The sequence below is a fragment of the Microplitis mediator genome, chromosome 11 (assembly GCF_029852145.1).
Source record: "Microplitis mediator isolate UGA2020A chromosome 11, iyMicMedi2.1, whole genome shotgun sequence".
Lineage (NCBI taxonomy): Eukaryota > Metazoa > Arthropoda > Insecta > Hymenoptera > Braconidae > Microplitis > Microplitis mediator.
The window spans coordinates 10,179,942-10,207,768 of record NC_079979.1 but is presented as its reverse complement, the minus strand read 5'-3'; the positions used below and the strand labels follow the sequence as shown (position 1 = coordinate 10,207,768).

The window sequence follows — 27,827 nt, the reverse complement described above, 5'->3', positions numbered from 1 at the left end:
CTGCTGAATATATATTATATATTTTTAAAAAATTGAGTATCTTGGTCTTGAAAAATTTTTATCGTAATAAAAAAAGAGTAATAAAAAAAAACCACGGCAAAAAAAAAATTTCTAAATTTTTGCTCGTCTTAAAAAAGGTCTATGAGCTTCAATAAATTGTTTTTTATAATCTCTCCTTGAAACTCGTTTGGTTAATTTAATTTGCCGCCCTTAAAAAGTCCCTACGACGATTTGGCGCGAATTCATCATTGATCAAAGCGAATAAGTCCATTTTGACTTTGACAGTCAATAACTCAGGACATCGAAGATATAAAATCCTTAGAGCGAAGATAATCTAAATTAAGACAAAATTTCTTGAAGCAAGATAATTGGCTATCTACAGAAATAAGTTATTGGCTGAAGAAAATATTTCTTGAGTCAATATAAATTTTCTATCAGTGCATACATCAGTTGTAAGCTTTGAACGCGTTTTCTCTAAAGTCAACATACTGTTTTGTAAAACTACGACTCCTGTAAAATAATTAAAAATTTTTGGGTAAAATTATAATACACTCTGTAATTCTTTTTAATTTTATTTAAAATATTTTTTTATTATTTTACTAAGAATTATAGCAAATTGAATTATTAACATATTTTGTAAACTTTTATCGCTTTTTATTTAAAATCAACGTACTGCTTTGTGAAATTACAATTCATGTATAATACATAAAAACTGATGGTAAAATTACAATACAGTTTGCAATTCTATGATCAAATTCGTGAAAAAAAAACTAAAGTTTGTGAAATTTTAATGACTTCATTGTAATATTAATTACAATACATTTTTTTTAATTTTACTAGAAATTGTAGCAAATAGACTTACAAACATCTTGTGTAAACTTTAAACGATTGTCATCTAAAATCAACGTATTGTTTTGTAAAATTACAAATCGGGTATAATAAATAAAAATGTATGGTAAAATTACAATACGCTCTGTAATTCTACAATAGAATTGGTAAGAAAAAAATTGAGGCTTGTAAAATTCCAATGACTTCATTGTAATATCAATTACAATACTTTTTTTTAATTTTACTAAGGATTTTAGTGAGTTAAATTACCAGCATGACTGGTAAATTTTGAACGATTTCTATTTAACATCAACGTACTGTTTTGTAAAATTACAGCTCATATGTAATAAGTAAAAATTCATAGCGAAATTACAATACACTCTGTAATTCTACAATAGAATTTGTAAAAAAATAATGAAGGTTTGTAAAATTTGAATGATTTCACTGCAATATAAATTACAATATTTATTTATAATTTTACTAAGAATTACTGCAAATTGAATCACAAAAATTTTTTGTAAACTTTCATCGCTTGTTATTCAAAATCAATGTACTCTTTTGTAAAATTACAACTCGAGTACGATTTATACACAGAGATGGTAAAATCACAACTTATATTAGTAGTTTTCCTAATACATCATGCAAGATCACTCAAATTGTGTTGTAATTTTGTATTGGCATACATTGGTTTGTATTTTTACCATACAATTACTTGGTAAAACTATTGTAATTTTACAAAACTTTTTAACAGTGCATGATCATGGTCATGATGATCACCATCATCATGGTCATGATGGTCCCCATGATCACCATGATCATGGTCATGATGGTCCCCATGATCATGGTCATGATGGTCATGATGATCACCATGATAATGGTCATGATGGTCCTCATGATCATGGTCATGATGGTCATGATGATCACCATGATCGTGGTCATGATGGTCATGATAGTCGCTATGATCATGGTCACAATGATCACCGTGATCATTGTCATGACGGTTATGATGGTCAACATGATTGAGATCATTATGGAGACCATGATCATGGTCTTGATGGTCACGATGGTAATGGTCATGATTATCACCATGATCATGGTTATGATGGTCAATATTATCATGGTTATGATGGTCATGATGGCCACTATGATCATGGTCTTGATGGTCATGATGGTCACGATGATCATGGTCATGATAGTCATGGTGGTCACCTTTATCATGGTCGTGATGGTCACTATCATCACCATGATCGTGGTCATGATGGTCACCATGATCATGATCATGATGGTCATTATAATCATGGTCATGATGGTAACCATGATCGTGGTCATGATGGTCATGATGGTGACCATGATCATGGTCATCATGGTCATGATGATCACCATGACCATGGTCATGATGGTCACCACGATCAGGGTCATGATGGTCATTATGGTCCCCATGAACATGGTCCTGATGGTCATGATGATCACCATGATCATCGTCAAGATGGTCACCATGATCATGGTCATGATGGTGACCATGATCATAATCATGATGATCAGCGTGATCATGGTCATGAAGGTCACCATAATCCTGGTTATGATGATCGCTATGATTGGTTGTGATGGTCACTATTGTGACGAGTCGTTTGTCATTATTGGTAAATATTTATTATTCAAACTATCCGAGTTAATTTTGTGCAGATTTAATGTAAGAAATAAATTTGTGAACGTGCACCTTGTCTCTCATCATCTCCACGTGCGAAATAAGTTGCACCGTTTTAATGGCGCTGGAACAGAGACATGAGTGGTTCCAACCAAATTAAATCTCGTTATTAAATAATTTTAATCAGTGTAATAATTAAGTGAAACCTTAAATTTTAGTATTATTCCAAAATCATTAGTTAAGAAAATTTTCGTCGTAAAACAAATTTTCAATTTATGTTATGGTGTAGAGAGATTTTGGTTTGAGGACCATGGAGAAATTTTGAAAGCGTTTGTTGTTGAAAATAAATTAATTCGTTTTGATAAAAGCGATATACCAACGTTGTCATTACTGAAAGTGTGTTTGTTAATTATTCCTTGCGTTTCCCGATATTGAAGTACGCTTTCCACAGGAAAAATTTTTTTTTCCTGATGCCAATTGCTTATACTCATGGCTGGAGGGAATTATAACCCGTTTGGATTTTTCAGTCAATTACTTTAGATCTTAGAAATATCTCTTATCGATTTTGACGACGCCGTAGGTTTCGAACCTGGGCCAGTTCAAGTACCAGGTCCATATGACAAGGAGTTGACGAATCCCCTATAACGAATACTGTTTTAAAATCTGCGACGGAGACGCGAACAACCCCAGTACCGTTTGCGGCCACCCACGTGTGTAAAAGAAAAATCATAAATTTAAAGTCCGGATAATAAAAATGATGATAAATATGACCTCAATTAAAATATTAAATTTTAAATTCAATAAAAATGTTATTAAATTACAAATAAATAAAATAAGGGTGTGCCTGGACCAGCTCCTCAGTCTGGATTAGTGCACGTAGTCGCCAGACCGTTTATACAAAACGGACAAAAATAATTTATCAAGAGGAAATTTGCGAGGATTGATTCGAGCGAGTAGCTTGTTCGAAGCGGATAACAATCGAATTAAATTAGAAAAAGAAATAATCAGAAAATAATAAGCGCAGTTAAATATATATGAAATAATGAAACAAATTAAATACAGCAGGAAAGAGACCCAGGAAAATAAATACTGAGTATTTCCCCGAAATATGTTGGTGTTGTAATAATAATTAAATAAATGCATGCCAGGACTGGTTGGTGGTTAGGATGTTGGAAAAATACGCATATTTAAAAATATAACAATATTTTCATTTGTCACAGCACAAAATATCACTGGGTTACAAAATTAAATCGTTGATTTGATTTGTCAATACTGTTAATTGTCTGAGCCCATGAATACGTAATTAAATGAATGCAAATTGTAAAATTGACCGCGAGTAATTAATTTAAATAATTGGAGTAATTAATCTGAGTTTGGTTGAACACCTATTTGATTGTAAAAATGTCATGATAATAAGTAACATGATGTCAGAGGTTACTGAGCGAAGTAAATTATTGAACACGTAAATTACTATTTTTAATAGCACTGAATACATAAATAATTTAGTTATTGAGTTTTAATAATAATGATCACTTAATTGAATTGAATTTAATGAGCTCATTATAAATTACACTGATTCTAATTTATTTGTTGAACACGTGGTAGCATGATTGCAGAGGCTACTGAGCGAAAAAATAACTTTTAAATTAATTAAGAAATTGAGCATATTGATAATTAAATAAATGATAAAACTGAGTCTTTTAATTATTTGAGCACTGATAGCAAGTAAAAAATTTAATAAAAAATGCACCTGTTGCTTTCTCAATGAAATAACCTTGTGTCCGATAATCACTGATTTAGTTGAGTCCTTTATTAATTCATAACTGAGTTCTGATGTTAGCAATTATAAAAATAATTATATTTTTATAAAGCTTACTTATCACTTATTGCTTTTGATTAATTACTTTTATTTAATTACTCGTGATGAGTGCAAAAAGAATAGATTATATAAAAACACGTGGTGTCACTTGAAATTATATAAACGAAGATAAATAATGGCGTCGGTCTTCTCAACACGAGGCAGAAAAAATCGATGCACATGCGTCGCACTGCGCTAGTCAAGTTTAAATTGCTAGACACTAGGCCCCAGTAGGTGCTGCCACTATTTGCCGGAAGTGCAACTACATTCAAATTTGAATGTAGTTGTGATTACGCAACAGTTGGATTAAATTAATAATATAAATACCAAATAAATCTTTGATACAATAGTTTAGTTCTAAATTTAAATTATAATTATTAAAAACTCCTGAGGGCAGAATCTATATAAGCCCAAAAGTTCAAATTTAATTTTCAATAATAATATTCAATATATTATAATAATTCCCTTTAAATAGGATAAACAAGTCACCAAAATTAATAAATAAAAATAGAATAATCACAATACTTATCCGGATTGCCCCTTTACAATGTATAGGGGGAGAAAGATACGTTCACCCTCACTCTTATTCACCAAATTTCCAAAATTATTTTAAAATAAATAATTGTCACTCTTTCAATAATCATTTATAGTCACAAACATGTAATATAAATTACTTGACCGGTGGGGTAAATAATACACTGAAAAGCAAAATAAATAATAATATTTTTGGTAATTATCCAAATAATAATAAAAACGATTACGAATAATAAAATAAATAATAATAATTTTATTTTATAATTATTATTATTGTTCAGGAATTTTTCTTCTATTTTATTTTACTTGATTTTATTATATTATTTTATTATACCCAATTCTTTTTATATGTGTGAATAAATCATTCAGGGGGAAACGCAATACGAAATTAACCAAATTATTCACGGGTGTGTGATACACGCACGTGAATTTTGCGTCGCGAATACCAACAAGTCCCGGGGAGGTTATCAGTGAATGCAACTGAAACTAGCCGCCAGCATTTTCAGCGGATATAAAGATGATGGCTGACTTGAAGCTGATTGGAACCCCTGATTCGAAAAAAATAAAGAGTATGTGCAAACATTCGGAAGATGCTTAATTAGCCGATAATTGTGGGCCCTACCGGACTTGAGAGTCTTACGGTTCCACGACAAAGATTTCAGAATATCGCCAACGTAGTTGGAAGGAAAAAAATGTTTTTAAGATAAAAATGTCCACGTTTTCAACACAAATTATTCCAGTGACATACATTAGGACCCATATTGGTTTGATATCCCAATGTAGAATCTGTCATAGACCAAAAAAAAATTAATGAATTGGCATCCATCGAGGCAATCAAGAGCGCGAGTTAAACGTAGGAAGCGTATAATTTATTAGAATAAAAATTTCCCTCGTATGATTGTAAGACTTTTTACTGCCTTACACCAATCTTAGAGACTGTCCGGATCCAAAAAAAATAATTTCTTTATTGTCAACCTTCGAAACAATCAGAAACAAAAGTAAAAAGTAGGGTCTTTGGTATTTATTGTAATAATTACTTCCATCGTATGATTCTGGGACTTTTGACTGTCTGACAACAATCTTAGAAACTGTCCGGACCCAGAAAAGAATGATTTTTTAATTGTCAACCTTTGAGGCCCTCAGGAGCACAAGTCGGAAGTAGGGTTCTTATGATATATTGCGATATTAACTTCCGTCGTATGATTGTGGGACTTTTGACTGCCTGACAACAATCTTAGGAACTGTCTGGAACCAAAAAAAAAATAATTCCCGAATTGTCAACCTTCGAGGCATTCAGGAGCGAACGTTAAAAGTAGGATCTTTATCACTCATTGTAATAATAATTTCCATCGTACACAGAAAAAACAGTTAACTTGAATCAAGGAAAATATTCTTGATTCAAGAAATTTTTTTTGATCTATTCGGAAAATAAAAATGTACTTGCCCCAAGTAAACAATTATCTTCAAATTTTTATCTTGAATCAAAATTTTTTTTCTCACGTCAACATATTTTTACGTTTAAATCAAAAAATTTTCACTTGTTTCAAGAGTTTAGATTTCTTAAAAGGAGAGCTATTTTTTTTGGAGCAAGATACATTATTTTTTTGTAGCAATATTGCATTTTTTTGGTTAAAGAAAATAAAATTTCTCGGAACAAGTATTATTCTTTTTACGCAAGTATTTTTGTATTCTCCGACCAAGAAAACAAAAGTTGCTTAAGCCAAAAAAAAAAATTTCTTGGGAGAAAAGATCGATATGGTGAAGGGGAAAGTCACTGGTGCTAGACAGCAGCAGCGGGAGTAGTTCGGTGCTCGCCACGAGATCGCGCCTACGACATGTAGTGTCCCTGGTAAGACATTTATTTTAGAAGTGTTATATTCCAAAATTCATTACGATTTTGTTCGAGTACTTTTCTGTCATTTGACAAAACTACAAGTATCCTTTTGAATTGTGCTATAGTATATCCTTTAATACATCATGACTTTAATATTTAATATTAAAGTTTACTTGAAATTCAAGTCTTGAATAATTTTGCTCGGAAAAAAAAAAAAAAAAAAAATTACGTTTCAGATTTAAAAAAAAAAATAGAATTAACATGTCAACCTTTCGGAGAGAGAATACATTTTTGACTAATAAAAATTTAAGTCTTTATTGAAGAAGCAAACTTTTGGAGCAAGAAATTTTTTTTTCTTGGCCCAAGCAACTTTTATTTTCACTCAAGCAATTTCTTTTTCGGAGCAAGAGAATTTTTTTCTTGGGCCAAGAAATTTTTTCTTAGCCCAAGTTAACTTTTTTTCGTTTGAAACTTTGATTTTTTGGAGTAAGAAATTTTTTTTCTTGGGGCAAGAAAAAGTTTTTTGGCCGAAGTTAAACTTTTTTTCGTTCAAAACGTTGATTTTTTGGCAAGAGATGAATTATTTTCTGTAGCCAAGAATTTTTTTTCTTAAACCAAGAAATATTCAATTTCGCTTCAAAAATAAATTTTTTTGGAGCAAGAGAATTTACTGTCTTGAATTAAAAAAAAGTTATTGAATCAAGTGTTCTACTTTTATTAAATCAAGATAGAAAATTCGGAAGACAATAATTTTCTTGAACCAAGTTAACTGTTGTTTCTGTGTATGATTCTGGGAAATTTGACTGTCTGACGACAATCTCAGGGACTGTCCGGACCAAAAAAAAATAATTTCTTTATTGTCAACCTTCGAGGCATTCAGGAGTAAACGTTAAAAGTAGAATCTTCATCACTCGTTGTAATAATAATTTCCATCGTATGATTCTGGGACTTTTGACTGTCTGACAACAATTTTAGGAACCGTCTGGACCCAGAAAAGACTGATTTTTTAATTGTCAACCTTTGAGGCCCTCAGGAGCACAAGTCGGAAGTAGGTTTCTTATGATATATTGCGATATGAACTTCCGTCGTATGATTTTGGGACTTTTGACTGTTTGACAACTATCTGAGGAACTGTTTGACAACTATCTGAGGAACTGTCCGGACCCAAAAAAAAATAATTCCCGAATTGTCAACCCTTGAGGCATTCAAAAGCGAACGTGAAAAGTAGGGTCTTTATGATTTATTGCAATGATAATTTCCGTCGTATGTTTATAGGACTTCTGACTGTCTGACAACAATCTTAGAAACTGTCCGAACCTAGATAAAAATAATTTCGTAATTGTCAACCTTCGAGGCCCTCAGGAGCACGAGTCGAAAGTATGGTCCTTACAATGTATTGCAATATTAATGTCGGTCGTATAAACGTGGGACTTTTGACTGTCTGACAACAATCTTAGAAACCGTCTGGACCCAAAAAAAAAAAAAAAATTTCTTAATTGTCAACCTTCGAGGCATTCAGGAGCGAACGTTGAAAGTAGGATCTTCTTAATAAATCGCAATATTAATTTCCGTCGTACAAACGTGGGACTCTGAACTGTCTAACACCAATCTTAGGAACTGTCCGTACAAAAAAAAATTTAATTTCTTAATTGTCAACCTTTGAGGCATTCAAGAGCGTACGGTAGAAGTAGGGTCTCTATGATTTATTGTAACGATAATTCCCGTCGTATGATTGTGGGACTTTTGACAGTCTGACTACAATCTAAGGAACCGTCTGGACCCAGAAAAATTAAATTTCTTAATTGTCAACCGTCGAGGAATTCAGGAGCGAAAGTTAAAAGTAGAACCCTTAGGATTTCTTGTAATAATAATTCTCGTCGTATGATTGTGGGACTTTTGACTGTATGACACCAATCTTAGGAACCGTCTGGACCCAGAAAAAAATAATTCTTTAATTGTCAACCTTCGAGGCATTTAAGAGCGAACGTTTAATGTATGGTCTTTAGGATATAGTGAAATGATAATTTCTGTCGTAAGATTGTGGGACTTTTGACTGTCTGACAACAATCTTTGGGACCGTCCAGACCGAGAACAAAATAATTTCTCAATTGTCAACTTTCGAGGCATTCAGGAGCAAAAGTTAAAAGTAAAACCCTTAGGATTTCTTACAATACTACTTCTCGTCGTAAGATTGTGAGACTTTTGACTGTCTGACAATCTCTTTGGGACCGTCCAGACCCAGAAAAAAAAAATGTTTTAGTTGTCAACCTTCGAGGCATTCAGGAACGAAAGCAAAAAGTAGGGTCTTTATGATTTATTGCAATAATAATTTCCGTCGTATGATTATGGGGGTTTGGACTGTCGGAAAACAATCTTAGGGACGGTCCGGACCCAAAAAAAAAATAATTTCTTTATTGTCAACCTTCGAGGCCCTTAGGAGCGAAGGTTAAACGTAGAACTCGTATGATTTATTAAAATATTAATTTTACTTTCACGATTGTGGGACTTTTCATTGTCTTACAACAATCTTAGAAGCTTTCCGGACCCAAAAAAAAAATTTTTTTTCTCTGTTTGCTTTTGAGGTCCTGAGGAGCGAAAAATAATGAAGGAATTGCGTCCAAATTCTAACAGTTCACTTCTGGCATAAAAACGACCATTTCATGCTTTTTTAAAAATTCAACCACAAATTTTAATTGTTAGAGCTAAAAATTAGTTCTGACTTCGAAAGCTGACATTTGTTAAAATGTTAGTTTTTCCACCATTATCAATCAACATAAAATAAATTTAGAGCGTGATTTTAGTTGATGCACGCAAATGTAGCATAAGTATATGTATTAGGGCGCTTCGTTTAAGATGACTATTTTTTTTGTCTTGTGTGAAAACATCATTGTACACATTGAAAAAATAATTCTTACTAAAGATGATCTCTTAATTCTAATTTCAAGTACTTGTCATATGAATTTCAAATTTTTCCATTTAATTAACACGTACTCGACTAGAATTTTTCAGAAGGACCTGACGAATTTCTTATCGGGTTAACCTCATTTCAAATAAGGTCCCGATCAGGATATCCTGACGAGGATCCTGATATGGATGTAACGCTTAAGACCCATGAGGTCCTTATCAGGATATCCTCATCAAATCTTTATTAGGTTTACCTTATTAGTAATTATTTTTAAGAAAATATTAAATTGCAAAAAAAAAAAATAAGAAAATTTTAATTCGATCAAGAATGTTATCTATTGTGTTGAGAGCATTAATTAGAGGAAGTAAACATATTTTTTATTGATGAAAAAATCCCTATGACCGCTGGGCTCGAACCTGCGTCCTTCAGATTCAAAGTCTTCGATGCTATCCACTGCGCTGACATACACATGTGATCTTGAAAGTGTTAATATAATATTCATTATGATGTCAAAGAATAACTGATGAAGAAGTAAAAAATCTGTGCTCCAATGATTGACGTGATTTTTATATAATATTCTTTCGTACTTTGTTTAATTTGTAGCCTGTAAATAGAATATTTAAAGGGATGGGATAACTTTTTTTTGAATAAGGATATCCTGACGAGGTCCTGATCAGGAACTCGTCAGGTTGACCCGATGGCAAATAACTTTTTTTCGAATAGGGATGTCCTGATGAGGTCCTGACAAGAAACTTGTCAGGTTTGCCCTAATAAGGCAAACCTTATATTAACCTGATAAGGTTCTTATGGTACTTCAGGCAAATCAGGAAGAAATTCTAGTCGGGATAATCTTCAATTTTATTTTATAATCATCTATAGTTTCACGGCATTTTAAGACATTCAATCGGACATAGGTGGAAATCACAGAGGAAAATTTCCTCTCTCAAAGCGCTTGTAGCTAATTCATCTTTCGTAACCGACCTAACCGTTGAAAATTCTCGAAGCCAATTCTTTCTCGAATTTTATGGCTTTTCGTATTTTACTCACAATTTACTAACTTTACGATGATATTATACATGTTTTTTTTTGTAGGGAATTCTATTTTCCACAAAAAAAGTCATGTAAGCTATGACCGCAGAACTAGTAGTTTCCGAGAAAAATTCAATTAAACATCTTAAAATTTTTAAAATCAATGTTTTATCCAAGATTTTAGTTTTGTTCAATGAAATCGTTGCTAAAAACATCTATAATGTATAAGAATAAAATATAAAAATACATATTACACATTCATATGCAAGTATAAAAAGAATGAAACAATTATTGTTTCACTAAGTGAGGTAGTCTTTAAAAAAGCGTCCGATAGTCAAACAAAGGCATTTGGGTTAAGTTAAGAAAAGACGAAGGAAGTATAATAGGAGACAGTTCGAAATTGAATAACATATTTTTGATGATATATTAACTAGGATATATTGTATATTTATCTGGCCTTAATTTTATAAATAATATTAGAATTATCTCGAAAACTACTAGCTCTGCGGTAATGGCTCACATGTTTTTTTTTTCGTAGAAAATAAAATTTCCTACAAAAAAAGTCTTGTACACTTATATTGTAAAGTTAGTAAATTGCGAATTAATTAAAAAAAAAAACATGAAATTCGAGAAAAAATGGGCTCAAGATTTTTTATCGGTTAGTTCGGTTACAAAACATAAATTATTTACAAGCGCTTTCACAGAGAAATGATTCCGCTGTGATTTCCACCTATGGCCGATTAAATATCTCGAAATGCCGCGAAGCTATAGATAATCGAAAAACAAAAAATTGAAATTTACGGGTTAATGAAAAGCAAAAGTTTTCAATTCATTTAGCGAGTACTTAGAATTAAAATTAAGAGCTCATTTTTAGTGAGAATATCTTAAAAATTAAGCTGTCGCAAAGGGGGTCTCCTTTCCCATTTAAATAACATTGTAAAATTTTTAATTTTTAAAATAAATACACCAAGAAATCTTTTTTTTAAATTTTGCTCTCGGCTATCTTATCGGAAATTTAATTCTCTAAAAAATTGTGCATGTCCATTTTTATTCTCAACTCAACAGAAACGAAGTTACAGAGGGCCGAATGAGAAGAACAAAATAATTAATGAATTCATAACAGAAAAAAGTTTATGATTTTAACTTATCAATCAATTTACTCAATACACTTCATTGTTCATAAATAATTTTTGAATTCAACATTATTTCGAATTAATATCAAAACAAAATTTACAATGAAACCGAAATTAATTACAAATAATTTTTTGCTTTAATTATAAATATAATTAATTCTGTTTTATTGTAAATTCTGTTTTGTTAGTAATTCGAAATAATGTTGAATTCAAAAATTATTCATGAACAATGAAGTGTATTGAGTTAATTGATTGATAAGTTAAAATAATAAATTTTTTTCTGTTATTAATTAATTAATGATTTTTTTCCTCCCATTCGGCCCTTTATAACTTCGGTTCTGATGAGTTTAAAATAAAATTGAACATGCACAATTTCGTAGAGAATTAAATTTCCTATAAGATAGTCGAGTGTTAAACTAAAAAAAAAAATTTTCTTCGAGTAGTTATTTTAAAAATTAAAAAATTTTACAATGTTATTTAAATGGGAAAGGAGAACCCCCTTTGCGACAGCTCATTTTTTAAGATATTGAGCTCAAACTTTAGGAGATTTTTTTTTTTTTTTATATTGAAGAAACTTTTGACATACGTTTAATCAAAAAAAAAAAAAAAATTATTTTGAGAGTGTATTGTCTACACCTCACATCGACATAAATAAATAAAAAAGTAAACTACCAACTTATTGACATCGGGAAGTCTTTTGTTTTTTTAAATTACTATTTAAATCTTTTTACTATTATTTTTATTAAATATTACTGTCCTCATCTGTTCGGTTTCTATGGTGTTATGAATAAACAGATTAGAATTTTTTCATTGAGTTAATTTTTCTCTCTGTTAATCCATTAATATATCTCAGTCTATTTATCAGTTAATTAATATGTTTTTAATTTCGACGATGATTTTCACAAATTAAATGATTGCAGATGCAATCAGTTAAATTTATTTTGGCTGTAATATTAGGTGTGAAATTGACGAACTACTTTCAATCGTCTCGATGGTTTAAATCTTCACCATTATTTACGGCCTGCAAAAAAATTTTACTTCCATCCTCAAATGACCGAATAGTCCAAGCGCATGTTAACAAATTCTGGTCTCGATTGCGAAATAATAAAGAAATAATTACAAAATTAGTTTTAAATTCTATTGCAGGTATGGAATTAATTTTTAATATATTTATTGTGGCCAATAAAATTGATCGATTGTCACACTTCTCGAGTAATAAAAAATCAATCGTAATTATTGAAATAAGTTATTGAAGGTAGTAAACAGTTTTCAAGACGAGCAAAAATTAAAAAAATTTTTTTTGCGATGGAGCTCTTCTATTCTTCGGAGCATTTGAAGCTACAATTTGCTTTTTTTTGTTGAAAATCACTTAATAATTTGTGGTTTTTTAATATTTCTTAATTTTTCTGACAAGTATATTAGTGAAAAATTATTTAATTTTGAACTGTCACAATTAAATTTCTGCATAATTGGCGAAAAAAAATCCGTATTCACTCTGGATTCAATCACGATTTTTTACAGTGTAATGTTAGTAACTTATTATTATTCATTCTTCACATTAGAATCTTTCAATAATACTTAAAAAAAAATAATATTCTTAAAAATTTAGTTCAATGTTCATAAAGTCCAATTTTTTGGAAAAATATAATTAATATTTACGAAATTTAGCTATATATCCATTGTGTAAAGCATTTTTTAGTATTTTAGCATATATAACTTGCATCTGCTAAAAATGTAGGTGAAGTTGCGACTAAAAATTGTCAACGAATTTCATCCCCGTAGAAAAAAAAATTCATAATAGTCTAGCCTAATACTTGATTGTCATATTTCATCAGTTCCAACCACTCAGAGTGATGAGACTAAAGTTAACCGACATCTAATAGTTTTTAGATCTTTTTTTAAACGATAAACCATGAAAAAAAAAATATTTGAAATAATTTCACTTGTAATTTTTAAAATTTTCTAAATGTGCATATTTTTATTTTGAATTTCTTTGTAATTGATTTGTTAAAAAAAAAAGTCAAAAAATTGTTAATTGTCTGGTTACTTCAGGAACATTTTGGAGACTTGGACCAGAAAACTGAACTGACAGCCACTTTTACGGGTTCTCTTGGGTCTGACTGACTACTTAGCAGCACTATGACAAAAATTAAAAATTCTCAGCGTCTACAAAAATTTATTTTGGAGTCATGGACCAGAAAACTGAACTGACAGCTACTCTCTCGGGTTCCCTTGGGTCTGACTGACTACTTAGCAGCTCTGAGACAAAAATTAAAAATTCTTATCGTCTACAAAATTTTATTTTGGAGTCTTGGACCAGAAAACTGAACTGCCAGCCAGTTTCTCAGGTTCTCTTGGGTCTGACTGACTACTTAGCAGCTCTGAGACAAAAAATAAAAATTCTTATCGTCTACAAAAATTTATTTTGGAGTCTTGGACCAGAAAACTGAACTGACAGCTACTTTTTCGGGTTCCCTTGGGTCTGACTGACTACTTAGCAGCACTATGACAAAAATTAAAAATTCTCATCGTCTACAAAAATTTATTTTGGAGACTAGTACGATCAATTCACGATTCAAATCTCGTCTCTGGTTAGTATACAATATTGAAAACGCGATATCACTTGTAACGGGTTTTTCACCACCGGGGATCTACCGGAGTGAAATCCGAATACACTTACGATTTTTGGCAACCTTGTTCAATATTATTAAAGTTGGGCGCCAGGTGATTTTATAATCACCAAATAAACAATTATCAAAAATGTCAAGTCAGGGTGGCGGATCGGGGAAAGGTCAGGCACTTAAGATTACGATAAATAATTGATCAGAATTAAACAAAATAATTAGTCGTATATTAAACACAAAATAATAAATTGATCGGTATCACAATTAAAATTATCGGTTACAAAAAAAAATTATAAATGCCGTTGTCGGCTTGACTCGATATAAACAAAACAAGTTGATCGTAGTTGATCGGAAAACAAATCAGTTCATTGCTCAAAAAATACACAGTCGGTTGACGAAAGTAAAATAAAACTTATTTTATTTTTCACACAAAATACTTGACGAATGACGTCAGAGTATTGTACACGTAAGACTCGACTGCGGTACGACTGAGACACGGATAATCCGTAATTCTCAGAATTGCTCGATAGAAATAAAATAAAATATAAAATAATATTTTATTTCGGTGACACGTTTAATTGCACGATCATATAATTTTTACGCGTAATTAATTATTTAATTAATTATTATTACGTACGCACGGCACTTATTTATTAATTATTGCACTCGTACACTTTGTTCAGATTCGGGCCGAGCTTCGGCTTGTTCACTTGTTCAAGAACTCGGTTATTAAGGGTCGAAATTAATTGTCGCGATTTATTGTTTCTTGATCAAACTCGGATTGATCTTCAGTCGTAATTCAAATTGTTCGTACGCCGAAATCGGAAATTGTTCAGAGTCGAATTGTTCAAAAATAAAACAAACGTGGCCGTTCAGTACGACGTCTATCCCGGATCTCTCGTGACAATCAATGCGTTGGATCGTTTGCTCGGTCACAGTCAGAATTTTCGATGCTAGAGGTCACTAAAATTTGCTCACCGGATAATTATTTATTAATTCAAATAATTTTCAAACCACGGGTCGATGTCGAATTTTCCTCATGTTACAAAACCTCCCCCCAGACATTGACACGGGGTTTCGAGGTGTTTGGTCGATTTGTTCGCGTTGATCGGCGGTTGTTCTTCGTGGTCGTTTTTCGGTTTGATCGTCAGGTTGAACCTCGTAACCTGATTTACTTGTTCGGTTGGTCGTTTGATCGGTTCGGTTCGTTGTTTGGCGTTTGTCGATTGATCGGCGGTCGTTGTTTGGTCTATTGTTCGGCGGTAATCGGTTGGTCGACGTTCGTTGTTCGGCCTGGTCATTCCTCGATCTTGACCAGTATCGGTTGCAAGTCCAGCAAGTCGGGTTTGGGCCGTTTTCGGCACCACAGGACCAGCAATATCCAGATCGGCGCGGTTTCGGGCAGTCATGATGGCCATGACCTGCTTGTCGACAGTTGAAGCACTTACCACGCAGCTTCAATTCGATTGTTGGTCTCAAATCGGCTCGTTGGCTTCTCGGGGTCGGTTTCGGCGATATAATCGATTTCGATGTTGGTGGTGGTTTCAGCGAATTTATCGGTGTCGATTTCGGTGGTATTTCCAATGTCGGTGTCGTCGTCGGCGATAATTTTAATGTCGGTGTCGTTTTCGGTGACATTTTCGATGTCGATTTCAGCGGTGTAATCGGTGTCTCTTTCAGCGGTTTTAACGGTGTCGCTTTCGGCGGTAATGTCGTAATCGGTGTCGTTTCCGGTAGTATTTCTGATTTCGGTGTCGTCCTCGGCGATGTCATCGGTGTCGGTATCGGCAATATACTTGATTTCGGTTTCGGCAATTTGATCGGTGTCGGACTTGACGATATCGGTGTTGATATCGGCGATATTGTCGGTGTCGATTTCGGCGATATACTCGGTGTCGACGAAATACTCGATGTCGGTGTCGTTATCGGCGATGTTATTGGTATTGGTTTCGGCACTTTTATCGGTGTCGGGTTTGACGATATCGGTGTTGCTATCGGCGATATTGTCGGCGTCGATTTCGGGGATATACTCGGTGTCGGGGTCGTTGATCGGGTTGAACCATCCGATGCGTAACCACTGCTCGAATCAGTGTCTTCTTTTATCGATTTGTTCAGTGAACGTTGTTCACAACTGTTCACGGTCGTAATCGCTGCTGTTTGGTCGTTGTTCTCTATATATTGGTCAGTTCGCGGTCGTTGTTCATCATTGATCGATGAATCGGCGGTTGTTCTTTGATCTTCGTTGCTCCAGGATATGTCGGGGTGTCGCTTTCTTCGTAGCGCACGATATAGTCGGTCACGTCGGGCTTCTTCGGTTCCTGAAACGCTAGCATTTAGTGTAAGCAGGAATTCGCGTATCTGCTTCGATTCTAAGTCGTTAATCCATTCGTAACCGGATTCGTATCCTACCGAACTCGGTGTTTGAGCTGTCAGCTTGCGCCGTGCAGCAGCGACAGCTTCCTCCTGGGAACGGAGGGCTTCGATTTGTCGGGCCATCTCTCGTTCAATGGCTTCTAGGCGTCTTCGCTCAGCGGATAGGCTAGCATGTTCTTGCATAGCCTCAAAGCAAGTACTAATCGATCTTTCTCGATTAGACGGTGTCGGTGAAACAAGTGGCGTCGTTCCGGTTCGGAAAATCAGCGGTGGTGTGATCGATATCGGTCGTTCTTCGGTTGTTCGATTGTTCTGATTGGTCGGTATCAGTCGTTGTTCGATTGTTCGGTTGACCTGGTCGGTCAGTGTGGATATTTGTTCCATGAATCGAGTGTTCTGCCATGTGGTGTCCAAATTGGTCGGTATCAGTATTTGGTCCACAGATCGGTTGTTCATCGATGTCGTGTTCATATTGGTCGGTCGAGTCGCTGGCGGTGAACGGAACATCTTCACTAAGTTGATCGAAATAATTCGGTCGGTCGAGTCGTAGACGGTTTATTCGAAATCGCGGTCGTAATCTTACGTAGATCCGTGCCTTCTGACCTTCTGTGCCCCACGTTGGGCGCCAAAATATGTAACGGGTTTTTCACCACCGGGGATCTACCGGAGTGAAATCCGAATACACTTACGATTTTTGGCAACCTTGTTCAATATTATTAAAGTTGGGCGCCAGGTGATTTTATAATCACCAAATAAACAATTATCAAAAATGTCAAGTCAGGGTGGCGGATCGGGGAAAGGTCAGGCACTTAAGATTACGATAAATAATTGATCAGAATTAAACAAAATAATTAGTCGTATATTAAACACAAAATAATAAATTGATCGGTATCACAATTAAAATTATCGGTTACAAAAAAAAATTATAAATGCCGTTGTCGGCTTGACTCGATATAAACAAAACAAGTTGATCGTAGTTGATCGGAAAACAAATCAGTTCATTGCTCAAAAAATACACAGTCGGTTGACGAAAGTAAAATAAAACTTATTTTATTTTTCACACAAAATACTTGACGAATGACGTCAGAGTATTGTACACGTAAGACTCGACTGCGGTACGACTGAGACACGGATAATCCGTAATTCTCAGAATTGCTCGATAGAAATAAAATAAAATATAAAATAATATTTTATTTCGGTGACACGTTTAATTGCACGATCATATAATTTTTACGCGTAATTAATTATTTAATTAATTATTATTACGTACGCACGGCACTTATTTATTAATTATTGCACTCGTACACTTTGTTCAGATTCGGGCCGAGCTTCGGCTTGTTCACTTGTTCAAGAACTCGGTTATTAAGGGTCGAAATTAATTGTCGCGATTTATTGTTTCTTGATCAAACTCGGATTGATCTTCAGTCGTAATTCAAATTGTTCGTACGCCGAAATCGGAAATTGTTCAGAGTCGAATTGTTCAAAAATAAAACAAACGTGGCCGTTTAGTACGACGTCTATCCCGGATCTCTCGTGACAATCAATGCGTTGGATCGTTTGCTCGGTCACAGTCGGAATTTTCGATGCTAGAGGTCACTAAAATTTGCTCACCGGATAATTATTTATTAATTCAAATAATTTTCAAACCACGGGTCGATGTCGAATTTTCCTCATGTTACACACTTTATAAAATTTATTAATTTTTTTGGCCGACATTGATATTTTATAAATATCATTATCATATCTATCAATTTTCAGTCACCCCTGATATTTCTCAAGATCTTGATTCTTTCTAATTCGATTATCCTTCTGTAGAACCAGAATTCGAACAAACTGTCATTCCCGAATCTAATCAAGAATCTCATTTTAGTGCTACTAGTGATTCTATTGAACATTTGTCTTCATCTAATGGGGATTCAGGCAATGAGGAAACCATCGTGGACAATTTGGATTTCGATATTTTGAAAGATATCAATATATGTGAATTAGATATTCAATTTGATGATGGGTATATTCATTCGAATTCGTTTATTTTCACTGACACTATCGAAACTAATAATTTATCATCTATAACTGATTTATCATTTTCTGATGATATTGCGCCGAATGATGACTTTCTAATCGATCCTAATGATTCCGATGATGATGCTATCGAATCTCATACTTCAACATTTATAAGCGATGTCTTGATTCCTAATGATCCTGTCGAGAACAATGACTTACCCATACTCAATAACGATGACGATGAAGAGGAACATTCTAACAAATTGTTAGTTTTTAAGCCTGATGATTTTTGTCATGAATCTCCGGGTTTTGAGACGGTTTTAATTCCTGCATCTTTTTGGGAGGAGTATTGGAATGGTACCATTCGTTTGAACAAGGGTTGGACTCATTCTTTCGATAATATTCTAAAAATACGACCTTGATCGTACACCATAGCCTATAGCATTCCCTATAGAAGACGGCAACCCCGTAATCCACCTTTTTGTGTGGTTTTTAATCAACAATTGTGACGCTTAGGTCACAATTGTCTCTTTTAATTATTACCTGCTATTTTTCTCTACCTGCATCATTGAACCAGCTATTTATAGGTAAGTATAACAATTCTATTATTATTATAACTTTTTTAACCTCTTGTGCTTATCACTCTTTGGCTTGCTACGCAAATACCTGTTATCTAATTTCTTTTCATATAATTTATATTGCCCCACGACTTCCGATCCTTTATATGCATTTAGCGTATATAAATTCAAGGCCAACCGGTCGTCTGGTCCTTACGAACCGGGTAACACCAGGATCAGTTACCAAATAATTAGCCCGCTTGCTAAAAGAGACACGGGCCTATTTCTTACGAAAGTCAGAAATAGGTAACGGACGGTTGATTCACCCACTATTAAAGGGGGTGGACCTCGTTTCAAAAGATATCTCCAAATTACTCACGACATCGCAGTAAATGGTAAAGTTGAAGATATCTCTTTTACAGTAGTTCACATATGCTCAACACATTTACTTAACACTGTAAAAAGAAAATTGAAACAGTGTTCGATGACACAAACCACTAAAAAACTTGCGTTACATTGGATCTCGCGATTAGTACACTGCACATCTATTGAAGAAGCGAAAACGATTTTCAACGATGGCTGTGTAGTGTTTGGAACTGAGTGGTCTGACGAACATCTTGATACGTATGTGCAGAAAATTTTACCAGTTTATGGAGCTGCAAAAGAGGAAAAACTTGATGATTTTGATGATGACAATGAAGAAAGTGAAAAAAATGAATTATCAGATAGAGAAGATGAAACTATAGAGAACGAAGATAAAGATAAAGAAGAAGGTGAAACGATAGAAGAGGAGATAAGTAAAGAAGCAGAAACAAAATTACGCCATGGATCGCCGTTCTTCATGATAGTTCATTCGATTTGGAGCACAGTTAAAAAATCAGATGTTATGTCTGAAGGATCTTTAAAAAATCCTCACTATTCCAACGAATTTCTGGTTGAATACGCCATGGAACATTTGCTGCCATTTTTTTCTCTCTGGTCAGGAGCAATCTTGAGCTTACTGACACATAAAAATGTAAATTTCGTAAGATACAGTAATGCCACGTCAGAAACTCTTTTTAACGATATCAAAAATAATATTTTTAATAAAGAAAAAAAAATTTTGTTACCTAGATTTATTGAAAAAATGGGAGAGGTGATCGAGGGTAAACTGACTGAAAGACAACATACACTACTGACAGAAAGACAACGACAGAACAGTGAGAAGAAAAAGAAAAGACTGATGACAGAAGATGATTGTGATGACTATGAAAATGATTAGTTTTTTGAAAGTGAAGGGTGGGATCGCAATAAGGGTGGGACGTATTTTACGCAAAAAAAATTTAAGAGGTTGTCTTGTGATGTTGAAAAAGATAATGAAAAATTAAAAAAAGAAGTTGCTGACAGTAAAATGGAAGAAAGATATTCCGTTGCAAAATGTAAATCCAGGGTAATTGTGGGACAATTGTGGAGTACATGTCATTACGTGGGGGTACTGCATTGTAACGAGTTCTTACTGTCCATTCAATGAATTGAATATGACGAACGCAAGGAAAGGCATCGCGAAGTTACTTTGGCGTAATAAAAAATTAGAAAGAGAAAAATCATCGACAGTCAACTACCGTGGAGTATTTTTTGAAAATTCCATCACGCGAAATATTCCAGACCTGTCCATCTTGGACGTCCATGACAGCTAGAGCACTTGGGACTTCAGCTGAGACTCATAAGACAGAAGCAATAATTTTTTGTGTACAAAATAAATTTTTTTCTCACGCGAAAAATTCCTGGCCTGTCCATCTTGAACATCCATGATCGCTAGAGCACTTGGGACTTCAGCTGAGACTCATAAGACAACAGCAATAATTTTTTTCTACAAAATAAATTTTTTTATCACGCAAAAAATTCCTGTCCGGTCCATCTTGGACGTCCATGACAGCTAGAGCACTTGGGACTTCAGCTGAGGCTCAAAAGACAGCAGCAATAATTTTTTTCTACAGAATAATTTTTTTTATCACGCAAAAAAAATCCTGGCCTGTCCATCTTGGACGTCGATGACAGCTAGAGCACTTGAGACTTCAGCTGAGACTCACAAGACAGCAGCAAAAATTTTTGTTACCGAAAAAATTTTTTTATAACGCGAAAAAATCCTGGCCTGTCCATCTTGGACGTCCATGACAGCTAGAGCACTTGGGACTTCAGCTGAGGCTGATACAGCAGCAATAATTTTTTTCTACAGAATAATTTTTTTTATCAAGCAAAAAAATCCTGGCCTGTCCATCTTGGACGTCCATGACAACTAGAGCACTTGGGACTTCAGCGTACTTTTGCGGGACTTTTGACGTACGCTCTTGAATGCCTTGAAGGTTGACAATTAAGAAATTAAATTTTTTTTTGTACGGACAGTTCCTAAGATTGTTGTTAGACAGTTAGAAGTCCCACGTTTATACGACGGAAATTATTAATACAAGAAGTGATAAAGATCCTACATTTAACGTTCGCTCCTGAATGCCTCGAAGGTTGACAATTAAGGAATCAAATTTTTCTGGGTCCGGACAGTTCCTAACATTGTTATCAGACAGTCAAATATCCCTCAATCATACGACGAGAATTATTATTACAAGAAATCTGGAGGGTTCTTTTTTTAACTTTCGCCCCTGGATGCTTCGAAGGTTGACAATTAAGAAATTAAATTTTTCTGGGTCCGGACAGTTTCTAAGATTGTTGTCAGACAGTCAAAAGTCCCACAATCATACGGCGGGAATTATTATTACAAGAAATCTTGAGGGTTCTTCTTTTAACTTTCGCTCCTGAATGCCTTAAAGGTTGACAATTAAGAAATTCAATTCTTTTGGTTCCGACAGTTCCTAAGATATTTGTCAGACAGTCAAAAGTCCCACGTTCATAGGACAAAAATTATTATTACAAGAAATCTTGAGGGTTCTTTTTTTAACTTTCGCTCCTGAATGCCTCGACGGTTGACAATTAAAAAATTATTTTTTTTTGGGCCCGGACAGTTTCTGAGATTGTTGTCAGACAGTCAAAAGTCCCACGTTTATATGACGGAAATTAATATTGCAATATATTATAAGGACCCTACTTTCGACTCGTGCTCCTGAGGGCCTCGAAGGTTGACAATTACAAAATTATTTTTTTCTGGGTTTGGAGAGTTTCTTCGATTGTTGTTAGTCAGTCAAAAGTCCTATAATCATACGACGGAAATTATTATTACAACGAGTGATAAAGATCCTACTTTTAACGTTCTTTCCTGAAAGCCTCGAAGGTTGACAATTCGGGAATTATTTTTTTTGGGTCCGGACAGTTCCTAAGATTGTTGAAAGACAGTTAAAAGTCCCACAATCATACGACGGAAATTTTCGTTACAATAAATCATGAAGACCCTACTTTTAACTTTCGCTCTTGAATGCCTCGAAGGTTGACAATTAAGGAATTATTTTTTTCTAGGTCTGGACGGTCCCGATGATTGTTGTCAGATAGTCGAAAGTCCCACAATCGTACGACGAAAATTATTATTACAAGAAATATTGAGGGTTCTTCTTTTAACTTTCGCTCCTGAATGCCTCGGAGGTTGACAATTGAGAAATTTTTTTTCTGGGTCCGGACGGTTCCTTAGATAGTTGTCAGACAGTCAAAAGTCCTAGAATCATACGATTGAAATCATTATTACAACGAGTGATAAAGATCCTACTTTTAACGTTCGCTCCTGAATGCCTCGTAGGTTGACAATTACGGAATTAAATTTTTTTGGGTCCGGACAGTTCCTAAGATTGTTATCAGACAGTCAAAAGTCCCACAATCATACGACGAGAATTATTGTTACAAGAAATCTTAAGGGTTCTTTTTTTAACTTTCGCTCCTGAATGCCTCAAAGGTTGACAATTAAGGAATTTAACTTTTTAGGGTCCAGACAGTTCCTACGATTGTTATCAGACAGTCAAAAGTCCCACAATCATACGACGGGAATTATTATTACAAGAAATCTTGAGGGTTCTTCTTTTAACTTTCGCTCCTGAATGCCTTAAAGGTTGACAATTAAGAAATTCAATTCTTTTGGTTCCGACAGTTCCTAAGATATTTGTCAGACAGTCAAAAGTCCCACGTTCATAGGACAAAAATTATTATTACAACGAGCAATAAAGACCCTACTTTAAACGGACGCTTTTAAATGCCTCGAAGGTTGACAATTAAGAAATTAAATTTTTTTTTAGGGTCTGGACGGTTCCTGAGATTGTTGTCAGACAGTCAAAAGTCCCACAATCATACGACGGAAGTTAATATCGCAATATATGATAAGAACCCAACTTCCGACTTGTGCCCCTGAGGGCCCCGAAAGTTGACAATTACGAAATTATTTTTTCCTGGGTTCGGACAGTTTCTAAAATTGTTGTCAGACAGTCAAAAGTCCCAGAATCATACGATGGAAATTATCATTACAATAAATCATACAGACCCCACTTTCAACGTACGCTCTTGAATGCCTCGAAGGTTGACAATTAAGAAATTTAATTTTTCATGGGTCCAGACGGTTCCTTAGATTGTTGTCAGACAGTCAAAAGTCCAACGTTGATACGACGGTAATTATTATAACAACGAGTGATAAAGATCCTATGTTATGTCCAATAAATTTTTTCATTTTAATTTATTTTATTTCATAAATAAATTTACGAAACTCCTCTTTACAAAAGCACGCGAAAACGCAGCGTCAGTTCTACCATCACTTATGCGTATAAAAGTAGCGCGACGATTTTTGCAATAACGATTGACGAATAAATAAAAACTTGTCGTCATTTTTCACCAATGACAACAATTTAATTACTCCCATCAAACATCAATCAAAGTTTTTAAATAGCCTGAGCGCCATGGCTCAGGGCCTTAGTTGACTATCAGATCTCATGATCTTGAGCCCTACGGACCGCGAATAACGAAACCGCGAAAATTTCGTGAATCTTATTGCAGGAATCCGCGTTTGCGTTGAAAAGTCAATAAGAGAAATTTTATCTTTTTAATAAGAACCCTATTGCAGGAATCCGCGTTTGCATCGAAAAGTCAATAGGGAATATTTAAACTAAAAATCTATATCAAAATCATTTAATCTTACTGCAGGAATCCGCAGTTGCGTTGAAAAGCCAGTAAGATCTCTAAATTAAAATTCTATTAAATTCAGTTATTGCAGGAATCCGCGTTTGCGTCGAAAAGTCAATAACTGAATCCAAGTTGTTTATTAAAAATTCTCAAACAACTATTAAGAATTCGGTTCGATTGAATAGTGATACAAAATAAAATAAATTGTAATCCAATCTCGAATCGATTCAGTTCTGCGCATAATAGCCTTCGGACCCAATAAAGACGCATAATACAATAAAATTGTATTCATAGAATTTGTGAAAAGTATAGTGTATAAGTGAAGTTCAATTAAAAATATTGTTATTGAAACGTTTAATAAAAAGACTAGAGATCATAACTTCAATCTTCAGAGTTTCATTCAAAAGTAGCACATAAGATTTTATCCTACAACCCCAGCCGCGCCTATTCAACCAAATCCACTCAGGAGGAGGCCGAGTGAGCTGCAAAGTTCTGGAGGGATAAAAGCCTGCCGTGTTAGAAGAAAGAATCATCTAAAGGTAAGTGAGAGACATTTAATACATTTTCTCTCTATTGATCGATTTATAAATGCAACGTGATCAAGCTCGAAGGCGTTTGGGTTCGTACTCTTCGAAAAACCCACATTAAATAATAAATATAGGAAGTGAAAACCTTCCTTGTATTCTTTACTGTTGTCCGCATCCTCCAAATCGCTCGTTAAATTCTTCTATCGCTACCAAAGGGAGAAATCCCGGATAATTAATTTAAATCTAAGCGGCGGACATAACATAAAGAAAACTGGTGGTAGCGGTGGGATTCGAAGGTGTTAATCCTTCTCTTTGAGAAATTGCATTTACCTTAAAATCTATTATAAATTCACGTCTTCTTTTCCCAAATCGGGTTTTCTTCGAAAGAAAAATTTTTTTTCTCTTAAATTTTAATATTATTTCATTGAAATTTCCTTTTTTTTTGTGGTTATTGAAAATTAAATATTGTAATATCCAAATTATTTGTGCCAGTATATAACTGGACCTCAACTTATTCGTTTCGAAATCTAAAATTTTGCTGAATCAGTAACCTACTTCTCGTTGTCGAAATTTATTGTTACAACACCTCAAGAAATTTTTCTTTCTCGATTGACTTTTTTCTGGGTCAATCCTTCAATTTTTTTTTGCTGACTAGTGACACAATTGTTATTACGCTCTTGCATAAAATCAAAACTGTGTCACCAGAGCACCTCCGAGGTCAATCTCCAACATTACGCGCCATCCCAGAAAACGCAAAGAACGGTTACGTTCACCTCCAGCTATGTCTGGCACCGACGATGAACATCCCGAATATGGTCGTCAAAATCGACTCATTCGCCTGGACACCACTCTGGATGACGCCAACATCGCCCCTAGTCAACTCAAGTTGTCTACGAAACTCTTTTATACCTTGAGGCGTTTTGACGGCGAAGGTCCTAACGCCGAGAGAGAATTCGTCGAATTTGACGACGTAATCCGTGGTTATTTACCTTCAATCGCCCCTGGTCATCATGCAGTCTGGGTTGCAAGAATCGTCCAAAAATTAGCGGGCCGAGCTAAAAGCATTGTTTCTAAAGCCCAAATTCGAACCGTTGAAGACGTCTTAGACGGCTCGGGAAAAAGATTCCGACAGGGCGATCCCACCCTTATTTGGCATCGTCGACTCGCTTCTGCTAAACCCAAGAACGGCGAATCAATCGAAGATTTTTACTACAGAATAAGTCGTATGGTAACCGGTCTAAAAGCAGCTCTACCAGCAGATGAAGTTGATATTATAATGAAACAACAAAACAAAGTAGCTTTTGACTGTTTTTACGCCAGTTTGCCAGACCTTCCAAGGTGCCTAGCTAAAATTAGCAAGCCAAAATCATTGGAAGAACTCTGGGAGGCTGTATCAGAAGAGGGTTTCAGCATAACAGTATGGCGCCTTGGTCAATCCGATCGACCAGAAAATCCTCAGTACCCCCGTCGAGACCGTTATCACGACCGAGAACGTTATCATGATCGTGACCGTTATCATGATTGGGATCGTTATCACAATCGAGAGCGTTATCACGATCAGGATAACTATAGTAAAACCAGAGACGATTACTCTAGGCCTCGGCGCTATTACGAGGATGAAGGTAATCGCCAAGAAACTCGAGGCCAAACGTTTTCCTATTCATCGAAGGAGACGAAAAATTACGATTCAGAAGAAGATCTAGAATCGGAATATTCAGACGAAGAGTCGATACCAACTAAATACGAAACTTACACTTACTCATCGAGTAAAAGGGGACGCGAACCTTATCGGCCTAGTCGTAAACCATCTCCCAGATCAACGTCTCACTCACAAGAAATTGCGAGTGGTAGATCCCCTGTAAGTCTAAAGAAAAAGGTTGTATTCGACCCTGAGCTCGATGAGGAGAAATTAGAACATGCAAAAGACGATTCTGCATGTTGTAATTGTCCATTTTGTCCTCATCATCAAGCGAGAAGACGAGCTGCTAGAAAAATCGCAGAGCCGTCTTTAAATGTGCGGGACGCTCGTCAAAGCGAGACGATGACGAGTGGAGCCCGAGAGTCTCGAAGATCACCACCCCGACCCGCACGCAACTCGCAAACAACAGCGAGAGAGTACAAACTCCTCCAGCGACCATATCCGTCACATTAGTGATCGGAAAAGGCCCTAAGATCTGGATGAAATCAAAGGAACTTTCCAATTCAGGTTGTGAAATTCTTCTCGACTCTGGTTCAGATCTTAACCTCCTTTGCATCGATGCTTCAGCAGACGACGCCGTCTTTACAACTGAAGAAGGAGGTATGGTGGGAGGTATTGCGACAAGTAGTATGCCCATCATTGGAAATATTACATTGAAAATTTTTGGAATTGAAGTTTGTTTTGAGATATTACCCCAAGCTCCCGGAGGCTATTCAGGAATCTTGGGTAATGAGTTTTTCACAAAGGAAAGAGCAGGTATTTCCTTCTATTGGAATACTCTTGTCCTCAGAGAAAGACCCACTCGTCCCATTCCATTCACCATGGATGAGGATTCTCAAGAGAACTCAATTTTAACTCTCGGTACAGGACCAAAAATTTTCGACGCATGTAACGCACTGCTCGGTGAATTACAGTGCTTTCTCATCGATATGGGGGGGGGGGGCGTATGCTTGATCAACGTCTCTGCCCTCAAACCTCAAATCATTACAAATCAAAATGAGGTCATGTCGTTGAGAGGCCTCAATGGGCGCCGAGTTAAGACAATCGGTACTGTCGAACTAAAGGTCTTAGGATCCAAAATGCTCTTTCATGTGGTAGATGAAAATCTACCATTTAATGAAGACGAGATCCTTGGCAACAATTTTCTACGGAAAGAACAAGCTGAAATTTCTTACCACCATCAGTCGATAAACTTGCT

The 27,827-nt window shown here is 35.0% G+C and overlaps 1 protein-coding gene across 1 annotated transcript; it reads right to left on the bottom strand.

Annotated features, from left to right (window-relative positions):
* Positions 1 to 446: 446 nt before the first annotated feature.
* LOC130676969 (mucin-2-like) lies at positions 447 to 17,270 on the bottom strand. The gene is made up of 2 exons (XM_057483480.1): positions 15,442 to 17,270; positions 447 to 510 (listed from the first exon to the last, which is right to left on the bottom strand). The coding sequence occupies exons 1-2, from the start codon at positions 17,268 to 17,270 to the stop codon at positions 447 to 449; spliced, it is 1,893 nt and encodes a 630-aa protein (XP_057339463.1).
* Between the last annotated feature and the right edge of the window lie 10,557 nt (positions 17,271 to 27,827).